The sequence below is a fragment of the Lithobates pipiens genome, unplaced genomic scaffold (assembly GCF_037356315.1).
Source record: "Lithobates pipiens isolate NorthernLeopardFrog02 unplaced genomic scaffold, aLitPip1_a1.2 Scaffold_27, whole genome shotgun sequence".
Lineage (NCBI taxonomy): Eukaryota > Metazoa > Chordata > Amphibia > Anura > Ranidae > Lithobates > Lithobates pipiens.
Window position 1 is genome coordinate 111,615,512 of NW_027507788.1, and position 12,018 is coordinate 111,627,529.

At 38.6% G+C, this 12,018-nt stretch overlaps 1 protein-coding gene across 2 annotated transcripts in view; it reads left to right on the forward strand.

The window, feature by feature from the left end:
* Nucleotides 1-7,609: 7,609 nt before the first annotated feature.
* The window catches only part of TRIM29 (tripartite motif containing 29), a 58,231-nt gene continuing 53,822 nt past the window's right edge, over nt 7,610-12,018 (forward strand). The window contains exon 1 of one of the 2 annotated variants that reach the window (XM_077457380.1): nt 7,610-8,638. In XM_077457380.1, the coding sequence (XP_077313506.1) occupies nt 8,036-8,638 (603 nt within the window). In that variant the 5' untranslated portion in view covers nt 7,610-8,035. The remainder of the gene's footprint in view (nt 8,639-12,018) is intronic. The other variant, XM_077457379.1, reaches the window with a different exon arrangement.

Here is a 12,018-nt window from a genome sequence, read left to right on the forward strand (position 1 = left end):
GAAACCCTGACCAAGGAACAATGGGAAGGTGGTATGGGTAGAAAGGAGTGACCTTGGAGATCCTAAATAATCCGTTCACGTGTCAGCTAAAATGAAATGTAAGATGTATATAATCAAACATTGCTAAATTAGCATAATAGTAACAGAGTATATGATAGAATGCACGAATGCATGTATAAACCCACCTGTTGAGATGGTAAGATGGATAAGGCCAAGGAAAAATGTGTGCAATACTGCAGATATGTGAAAAGGGATGTCAGTAAAGGCAATCCCTAAAAGGAACAAGAGAAATGTGAAAAAATTTGAATATAAGAAACATAGAAAACATGAACAAGCATAGAGAAGTACTCAATGTGGAGGATAAAGATGTCTACCTGTGTAGGATCAATGGCTTGCAGCAACAGAATGAGCTGTCCCATGTGAGGCGAAAGAATGAAATAAAAATCCCAGTTATGTGTACTCTCCCATTGATAACCCCACAAGGGCTCCAGTGGACTCCGCACCTAGGACTATATAATGGAATGCATGTATAAACCAACCTGTGGTGATGGCAAGGCATATAATGAGACCAGGGAAGAGTATTACAAGACTGCAGATATGTGAAAAGGGATGTCAAAAAAGCAATCCCTAGAAAGAAAATGTGAAGAAGTGTGAATGTTGGAAACATAACCAGGCACATTGGAGTGTTTGGTGTGAAAGGTACCTGTGTAGGATCAGTAGCTTGCAGCAGCAAAATGAGCTGTCCCATGTGAAGTAAAACAGTGAAATAAAAAAATAAAGATAAAAATAAAAATATGAAAAATAAATAAAAATTTAAAAAATGCCAGCCATGTGTGCTCTCCCATTGATATCCCTGCAGGGACTCCAGCAGGCTCTGCCCCCAATGCCATATATGAGGTGGCAGGACATGCACCTGCCTACATGTCTGTAGATAAACACAAACTATGCAGCTTGGACCAAAGATAAATAATGCCCTTGTTATAGGTGTAGGCCATTTATTTACTTTATGAAGCCTGACAGAAAAACTCCCAAGGATGGCATCATCCCACCCCACCTTGTAACTAGGATGTTGCTAAGAGACACCCAGCTTAGAGATACCCATCTCTTAATGGGAGTGAGGAATGAGCTCTCAAGCTCTGAGCTCAGAATTACTGCCTTAGGGGAAAGAGAGAGTGTATGTGAGGGGGTTTGAGTCAGAGAAAGAGCTTGCTACTGTGATTATTGAGTTGAACAGTTAACAGCAGGGAGTCTCTTAGCAATGTCCTAGCAACAAGACAGGGCAGGATGATGCCCTTTCTGGGAAGTTTTAACTCAGGCTTCAGGAGGTATGTAAATGAACTACACTTTTGGTCAAGACTACACAGTTTTTTATCTACAGATGTTCCTTATCTGCATTGACTGTTTTTTCATAAAGGCAAACTATGACTTTAAAGTGGAACTTAAAATGATTGTAAACCCTTACACATCACTTTTACCTACAGGTAAGCCTATAATAAAGCTTACCTGTAGGTACTGGAAATATCTCTTAACCTGCACTGTTTAGGAGATATTTACCATATGCTCCACGCTTGTCGCGACGGAATCAGAACATGAGCATTAAAAAAAGGGCACAATCACGGGGGAGTGACGTCACGTGACTCACTCACGGCCAGTCACAGAGCCAGAGTCCACGGCCCCGGAAGGAAGAGGGGAGAAGATGGACATGACCACTAGCAGGTACCTCGGGGACATTGCTAGCTTTGTTTGCAGGTAATTGCAACATAATGGGCTAGTATGCTTTTACTTTGCAGGGGAATAAAGAGGAAGTAAAACCCACTTTACATTGTATCAAAGTGTAATTTCCTCAGTGTTGTCACATGAAAAGATATAATAAAATATTTACAAAAATATGAGGGGTGTACTCACTTTTGTGAGATAATATATATATATATATATATATATATATATATTCTTTTTTCTGTTTATGACATGGTTTCTCCACAGATGCAAAAATACTATGGCTCCTGATGAAGTGGATGCTGTTCCACAAATGCATAGAGACTCCAGTTCAACAGTGCATCAACCCAAATGTATACTGCATATACTGTATGTCTTTTTTGGTTGAGCTTGATGTGCACTTTTTCCTGCAGCCTCCTGGAATACATACACTATATCTCTCAGGAGGCTGCAGGATAGGCACACAGAGCAGCTGGTGGGATGGCCAGAGGAAGGCCTGGGGTGGAAGGTCTGGCATGTCATCAGAACTGGTTCCTTGCACCCAGAAGAGGCAGCCAGCTGAAGAAGACCAATATGGTGGTGCAGGACCCGCTGTATGGACCTGAACAGCAGATCCTAGGGGCACAAATCTGGGATCACTGTGCGGGTGAGTATCTGTTTTGCAGAGAATGAAGCATTAGACTAAAGAAAAAAACACAGGCAGAGTTGGGAGGAGCTGAGTACCATTTTAACCTCACTGGCGGTATTCCCGAATGTGGCTCGGGGTGAAAACTCAGTACCATTAGCGGTAACCCTGAGCCACACTCTCGGGATTGCATCGCAGGATCCTGGAAGAGGTTACTTAGCTTGTCCCCACGATCCCACAATGTACTCCCGCTGTGTCCGGTGGCTGGATCTTCTGCCCAATGCTGTGTCCGGTGGCCGGATCTTCCGCCCAATGTGTGTTCCGGCTCCAGTCCCTGCGAGCACCACGTTGCAGGGGTTGAACCGGCAGCAAATTCAAAAAGTATAAAACACAACACACACATAGAATAAATTGTAATCTTATTGATTACTGTATCAAATTATTTGACCTCAGTTTGTTCCTGGTGCTTTGTCCAGTGCCCTGCCTGCAGTTTTATTGTTCTTTCTGACTGGAAACCGGAGAACATTCATGTCATCCGAAAAACGTCCCTCTACATCAAAAGCGGTTTATGACCTGCTTGAAAACAACAATAGCGATTCAGAATCACTTGCAGAATTGAGTGATACTGATTAGTGGGGAAATTCGTCGTCAGAGACAGAAAGTGATTTCAGTGACGATTCTGCCACTGAGCTCAGTGATGTGCGGACTTGGTGCTCTATTGACCGTGGTATGGATCACGCAGCGCCCCCCAAGATTCCCATTTACTAGAGCATGTGGTATGAAAGTGGATGTTAAAGATGACAACCCCTTGGCATACCTACAACTATTTCTGACTGATGAGGTTATTGAAAAAATAGTTACGGAGACAAACCGGTACCAAAAGCAACAAGCTACTACACATCGGAAGTTTTCAAGAAGTAGAAATTGGGAACTAGCGAACCAAAGATGACATTTGGACATGGACATACTTTAGGGAGTGGTGGGGAAACTCCTGCAGAAGTGGTATTGGACAACTAACAAATTACTTGCCACTCCATTCCTTGGCACGGTCATGTCAGAGTGCAAATTTTCCCTGATAATGAAATATTTGCACTTCGAAAACAACAAAGAATTTGACTAGTCCTATACACTGGGAAAGGAACAAAATTCAATCCAAATACAGCAACTATGGAATGGCAACGTCTTCCGTTCTTTCACTGATTGAGCCATTGCTTAATCAAGGCTATTGCATAACTACCAACAACTTTTACACATCTCCTAAACTTTATGAGTTTCTTCTGCAAAACAAAACAGATTACTATGGAACCATTAGGGCTAACCGGTGCGACATGGTGCCAATTTTTGGCAGTAAGAAGCTGAAGACTGGAGAAATGGTTGCCTGGCAGAAAGGAAAAATGATGGCACTGCAATGGTGTGACAAAAATATGTGTGCCTAATGAGTACAGTCCATAATATCTCCACTGTTATGGTACACACAAAAGGTGGGAAAGAAATCATGGAGCCACAAGTAGTGATAAACTACAATAACACCATGGGAGGTGTCAACAGAGCTGACCAAACAATGGCATTCTATACAGCAATGCGAAAACAGCAAAACGAGTACTACAAGAAGATCTTCAGGCATCTTCTTGAGCAATGCTTGTGGAATGCTTACATTTCACTCAAAAAAAAAGAGTGAAAAGCCTATGATTCATTCTGATTTTATTTGGAAAGTTGCCGAACTGATCTTTCTGAACCACCAAACACCAATGGCTGTGAATAGAGCTGGACCTTGTTCTACTGGCGTTGTCAACCAGGAACGTCTGACTGGTCGACAGTTCATGGACCACATCCCACCAACTGAGAAAAAGTCAGCACCTACAAGGATGTGCGTGGTTTGTTGCTCAAAGCGAGATGACAGTGGAAAGAAAATCAGAAAGGAATCCAAGTTCCATTGTCCTGATTGTGATGTCGGACTTTGTGCAGTCCTATGTTTCAACATTTTTCATACCCGGGATGTTTATTGAACCAATATGCAGTGACTAGTAATATTGCACACTTGTTTGGACAAACTGCAATGTTTTTGATTTGATTATATTATTGAATACAATTCATTGAATACATTTTATTATTATTATATTATTATTTGTTATTATTTATAGTTATTTATTATATTATAATTTATGATTTTGTGTTTCAAACTTTATCATACCTGGGATGTCTACTAGACTCCTGTTTTGACAGATTTAAGTGAGTTATTCCTAAGAATTACAGGCCTATAATATAAAACGCCAAATTTCCATGCAAAACAATGTACCGCTTTCAGCATCAAAAATCAGATATAATCATACCGCCAGGGAGATTAAGGTGAATCTCTCCAGAGAAAACACTGGCAGCAATAAAAACATGACAGAGGTTGTAACTTTTCCACTTTCTATCCATAACTATGGAACAAAAGGCATTGATATTACAAACACTTTAAAGTAAAAACAAATACTGTACTCTTTTTTTTTTTTTTTTCCCCATTCTGCTAATTAAATAGGTTTGAATCAGAGAAAACCTTTGCTCCCAAAAATGCAACGATTCTACAAATAGTGCTGTCATCATTTAATAAATGGGGTTGTTAGACTTTGCTGAATATAAGTTTACATTAAAGGGAGAATACTAATTTATTATTATTTCATGTTTTACCTATATAATTTAAATTCCAAATAACCCTCTTTTGCTTCATTGTTACTCCTGTAAATGGTAAATAAATGCTTCACATTTCTAAGTGTTCATGGAATGGCTTAGACTTGTACCCTGAAGCACATACACAGCAGTACTGTAATGTGATCTAACCTCATTAAATACTTTAACGTATTTACCTTCTGATTCTGCTAGCATTCATTGCTGTAACTATGTTCAATAAAAACCTACTTAACAACCAGGATATTTTTACTCAAGTTTATTATGGAAATGTTTTTATGCATTCATTAGGTAAATGTGCTCTTGTAAGCTACATCATAAATGCTTACCATTTATTTTACTTTATTTTTTGCAGTTATATATATAATATTAAAAAGGAATATCAGGAATCATTTAAACATTTTGGAAGGCAGGCCATTTAAGATCCTCTGTCAGGTTTGTATTACTGTCTGTGTCCCTGATCCAATGTGGCCAATTTTATAATTTTCCTAAGACTCAAAATAAAGCAGAATGGAGAAAAGTTAGTAATGCAGTTGGATTCTCCTTCCTGTGGAGTCACTGATACAGGAGGTGGGTAGTATAAATCTCCTCAAAGGGGACATACATGGCAATAAAAATAAAAAAATAAAATAAACATTCTAATCCTAATCCTCACTGTAATTAAAAGCACAAAAAAAAAATATTTTGCCTAAAGTTCCTCCTAAGGCCCCTTTCACACGGATGGATAGAATGGTGCTTTTAGCTGCGGATTTTCTAGTTTTCTACCACAGCTAAAAGCAAACAATGCTATCCTGTGGCCCCATTCAAAAAGACAGCGTTTAGCTGCGATTTCGTTAGATACGGTTCGGTGCGAATAGAAAAAATTTAATTGAATGCGTCCAGGTGCAACATAACTGCAGGTAATCGCAGTATTTTGTGTCAACTGCGGATAGCAGCATGAGAAGGGATTCAAGGGACCAAAAAAATAAATTAAAAAAAGGGTTGCTATGGGAACGACTATATTAGATAACTGCAGCTGAACGCAACTGCACAGAAACGCACATAAACGCAGGTAATTGCACTGTACAAATGCAGCTGATCGCTGTGCCTGGAGTCTTGAATTTCACAGAAAAAAATAAACATGCTAAACTGCGTCAGAACAGCCATCTGTGTGAAAGGGGCCTTAAAGAATGATGTAAAAATGCATATTTTTAAAAAATTTCTGCTGCTTTATACTTATGCAGTTTTACAGATTACTTGTTATCTTTGAATAGAGTGATTTAAAGGGGTTGTAAACCCCTGTGTTTCTTCACCTTAATGCATCCTATGCATTAAGGTGAAAAAACATAACACTGACCAGCCCCCCAGCCCCCCCGCACCCCCCATTTTACTCACCTGAGCCCATTCATTGCCAAGGCGGAGACACACTCTACCTCTTTGCCCATTGTCTCAGGTCTAGCTTGGATAGATAGCAGCGCAGCCATTGGCTCCAGCTGCTGTCAATCAAATTGTGTATAAAATATTGTATGGCCATCTTTATATAAGTACATAGGAAGGAGTGGACAGAAACACTTCACAATTCTTCATAGCGGGAGCTCGCTTTCCCGGGGGGGAACATTCCACTTGAATGGGCTGCCCTTCATGCTGCAATCACCCTAAAGAATCTTCAGAACGTTTTTTTAGACTAGAGCTTGGTGCGTTTTTTACTGCAATTTTTGGTGCATTTTTGTGAAATCTGAATGGAGCCTCATTGTTCTTGTGTTATCGCACTAATTTCATTTTCATGCCCCCTTCACATCTAACATAGTGGGAGCGCACATTTTGTGTCTCGTTTTTCCTGTGACAGATATAGGGCAGCCTGTTGATTTTGATTGGCTGCACTACATGTGGTTAATGGGATATTTTGGCGTTCTGTGGGTTGTGTGTTTCTTACTGTGCATTTTTCAGCATTCACCCTTCATTTTTTCACATGGCAAAATATGTTTGCTTCTGTGTTTGGTATCCCGTTAACAATTAATGGCTTTGAAAGCACAACTAGTAATTTTAGGTGTATAAACATGGCCATACACTATACAATCTGATTGTATATTGTGCATTTAGTGAGAAGGGTGATCACTGATTGATTGCATTTTATTAAAAAAACCTACATCTGGGAATGGGTGGGTGGATTATGCAGGGTGTGTGCTAATGAGGTCAGCTGGTCAACTCCTTCCTGTGTCATGACCTAAAGTCTGATCAGGAAGAAAGACATTACTAATGGAAATGTCTTGAAATGTGGATATAGACAAGAAAAGTAAGTGACTGTAGATTTAATGGAAAGCTTTGATATTTTTGCAAAAAAAGTACATGAATGCTATATTGGTGCATAGGGAAGCTGGAATTTATAAAAAAAAAAAAAAAAGTGTACAAAGGTGAACTTACCCTTACTGTTGTTGGACTTTCTAAGGTTTATTGAACCTTACTGAAATGTGCTTTAACTAATGATTAACAAGCAGCTGAAACCATGCATTGCTCTGACTGAGCTTTATTTACTAAAGGTGAAATTTTATTCGTTTTTAGTTGGTGCTCCACTATTAGTATTGCTCTTTTCACTGCTTTATTATTAAAGCCTATCGTTGTTGTAATGCAACTATGCACACGTCAAAATTAACTTTCTATGTAGGGCACTAGCAGCTTATAGTATACTTAATCAGCAGGTTGTACTGCCAAAAAATAATTGTCCACAGCGAACGACAGGCAGGGCAGGTTGCAGCCAGTTAAAAAAAAATAATTAAAAAAAAAAGTCTGTTTCTGTAAAGGAGGGCAGGGCAAGAATGTTCTCAGAGCTTCCTGGGTGTGGATCAGATTGTGTAACCTTAGCTGCCTCATCTCTTCATCATATCTCCTTTGCTGTCATTCATCATCATCAATAAGAATCTGGTTTCTTTGCTGGAATAGGTCTGAGTCAGAGGTAGATTTTTTATTAGAGCACCTTTCCTGCTCAGTCTCAGATTTTAAAGTATCTCAACAGAGTGACCAGCACTTGGAATTCTACAGTGTTAAGGAGAAATGGAAGATCAAGATACGAAAGCTACCAACGGCTCCCTGTGTGAAGAAAATGGCAGCCCTGTTAAACCGGATCCTGCAAACTCAAGCGTCAATGATGAGAACCAGGTACTTATCAATAGTCCTGGCCCAAAACAAGGAGGCGTGAATACATCATTAATAAAAACCAGTCCTGCAATAGGGAGTGTTAAAATGAGCAGGGTGAGTCTTTTTAGTTCATCAGATTCGCAGACACCCAGCAGTCCTGGTTCTGAGAATTCAGAAGCTCAGAGATCCGTTCGTGGAAGTGTGGGATCTATGGATAACGATGATGTCCTCTGCGATTCATGCATCGATGACAAGAAAAAAGCTGTCAAGTCCTGCTTGGTCTGCCAAACATCTTTCTGTGAACCTCACCTGAAGCCCCATCTGGAGGGGGCTGCGTTTCGGGACCATAAGCTACTAGATCCCATCAGAGACTTTGAAGCTCGAAAATGCCAACTGCACAGCAAAACGATGGAGCTGTTTTGTCAAACAGACCAGACATGCATCTGTTATCTGTGCATGTTCCAAGAACACAAGAATCATAACACAGTGACCGTGGAGGCTGAAAAATATGTCAAGGAGGTAAGGACTGTTTTCAAATTCTCATTTGGGGTATTATTTTAGGCCCAATGACTGGGCAAAATCAAGTCATACTCAAGCCTTATTAGTACGGATGGCACAAAGTTCTTATTGCAGCTAAATAAAGCATACGTGTGCATTATGTAAAGCAAAACTATTATATAAAATTATTTAAACATAAACAAATGGATCATGTCCAGGGGGATAAAAGAATTGTAATATATATTTATTTACACTTATACTGTCAGTAACAGTCCAGACATCATATTGTATACGGCTTAGTTCTATTCTTTACAATACTTTCTTACATTCGTATTGTTCAACTTTACCTGTAGGTTTCTGTTTCACTGTAGGCAAACCCATTAATCAGATACAGGGCAATAATGTTGAATCCCAGGCAACTTATACACACATATGGCAGTTAAATTGGCACATCAGTCTTTGATATTGTATAAAGGCTATATACCATATGACAACAATGGCAATAATTCTTGGACCCCTTTCATTCAGTTAATGCTAAAGTACATATGTTAATTCACTTGAGCGTAGACAGTGTAACATCTGTGATACCCTGAATTCTTTCATGGTCCATAGTATGTTACAGGGGTCAGTTCCCAAATCGGAAGCAAGGTTGGGGTATTGTAAGAATGTCTCATGTATAACTGGTCCTAGAAGTGTACACTGTTTAAGTCTATGTGAAAGTTATAGAGCAGTGGTTGTCAACTTCTGAGCTAAAGGGGCCTCAAATGTGGCCCCTGACATCATCAAAGGCCCACACATAATGTTCAATGAATGTAATTATTGAGAGGACTGTCAGAAACTGCAGACCTAATAGAAGAAATGAGGGTCAGAGGGTGTGGACATGCTACATTGTTGGCTGGGTATATGCTGCAGAAGGCAATATGAAACCGGGAACATGTTAAACGAGGCTAGTAGAGATCAATGCTATTACCCCAATCAATGTTCTCACTAGATACTTCTGGGGTCCTAGGGTAGCAAATCATATATCAAAGGGCAACATGCAGCCATTGGACTTCAGGTTAAGCAACCAGGGGTGATAAAAAAAGAGGAACCAGACTCACATTTTTGTAAATTGGCACTTTATACTAGGGGTCCATGCACAGCTTTATAGTCCTGTTAGGATGTTAGTTGTATTCTTTATAATGATGGTTTCTTAAAAAACGAAAAAAAAAAAAACACGTGCGGTAGGTTTTAATAGGATCAGCTTGTTTATGTGTCCTTTAAAAAAAAAAAAAAAAAAAAAAAGACCCCAGTGAAATTGAATGTGAGATATTGATCGTGTTTCTGGGACAGGCTCAGCCTGTATATCCAGCTTTATTAATGAATACTTGCCACACAGGCTAGCATGGTGCTTTGTTCTATTGAATAGAGCCATACAAAATGAAATCTAACTAGTTAAGCATGCTACACCCTTAGTTAATTGATTACAACCATTTTATTGTTTTTACTTGTTGCTTACATTCGTACTGATAGCCATGGCAATCCAAAGTACACGGACAATGTTGTTTTGTATTGTAAGGTAGTTATGAAGACATTAGAGAACTATTAATCATGCATTCCAAATGTTACCACCTCAGAGGGGACAGGAACGCTCAGGCCATCATGTGCAGATGAAGCTTGATAGATGTCAATCTAATGTACAAATAAAATGTATCTAGTAAATAAAAAATATTTTCGAAGATTACTTATAAGTAAACCTAATTTCTAATGACCCATTATCCAAGGAAAAACTATATATAAAAAAAAGTTAACCAAGTTTTTCCAATGCATAAAACCTAAACTGGCCATATATGTGGACATTTTATTGGGAATCAAAATTCTAATTCCAGCTTTTTTGTGGAGATCACAGAGCAATTAATCTAAGTACATAAAATGGTGGTTTTGATTGACAGCAAGGAGATGAAATTGAAATGACCTAGCTTGAACATGGTGGAAAAATTGAATCACTTTTGATGTCACTGCTGTGTTTTAGTTTTTATTATTTTTTTGTAAAAAAAAAAATGCATTTGATAGTAAAAACACCTTGCTTCGATTTTATAATCAAGCACAAACTGGTTTTTGATTGAACCTATGAGTGTAGTTTGTTTAATTTCTGATAATTACTTTCAATCATATTTGAAATTCCGGTTGGATCAAAAGTGGTTGAGATTGCTTGTAAATTGCCACGTGTATAGCGAGCTTAGGATCTTGTGCATTTAAATACAATAATATATATATATATATATATATATATATATATATATATATATATATACTATAGACATCCCTAATGCTGACTACCCAATGGGCCCTATGTATCAAAGAGTTTAAAATCCAGCGATTGCCCATGCAGCAATTACAATCAGAGTCTACCTCTCCTGATTCAAAAACATGAAACAGGAAATTGAACTGGCTTCTTGTACAAGAAGTCTCCTCAATGATTATAAACGATCACCCTGTAAAGCAACCCATTAAGTTTAAAATGAAAATGAAAGGTAAACTATTTGTGTATAGATATAAAAAAAATATTATATATATTATTTTCCCCTTTTTTATAAATGATCACACTCCCTCTATTCTCAGCTGAATAAGAGCTGTGGAGGATAAGCAACAGTACACTGAGCTTCCCAGCAAAATGCTGTGCAGAGGGGGTGTGTCAAGACAAGTCTGATCATTGGAGGAGAGCAGGCTGAGGAGAGCACAGCTAGAGAACTGACCACACAGTGCTCTCATGCCATGTGTGGTCAGCTTTTAATAGGAAAGCAGAGGGACTGGTGGGAACACCAATGATTTCACACAAAGAAAGCAATACAAAGAGAACAGGATACTTTTTCATACAAGTACATGGTACAGCAGATACATATCAGGAATATGAAATGTTGGAATAACAAACATAAAGATAAAAAGATTATTTATATGAAGTACACAAATGCAAAAAATAAAATCCAAATTGTCTGAAATAAAAGTTGAATTAAACTGTTAACTTTGGATAAAGAAGTTTTTAGTTTTGAATAGAAGAGCCAAGGCTTAGCACCCATATTGGGTTTTTATAGCTGTATGTGTCCTTATTTAGGAGATTCACTCATTCTCTATGTCTTGGTGACTGTCTCTGGGACTAATGGTGAGGAAAATCCTACATTTTTAATTTTCCCCATAACATGAAAAGTACAATGTGAAAAATGTTGAGAGCGCCACAGATTTGTGCAAGTCCAGTAAAAGTTTGCTAACCTTGGTAAAACGATAGAGCCAATACGTTCAGGGTTTCAAGACCCACTTCATTAGGGTATGGAAGTTGGCTGTAATAGAGTCCTATACTAGACACACAATTGTGAGGCAACATAAATTATAATGATGGTAGAGTAACCATCAACTTACTGTCACTT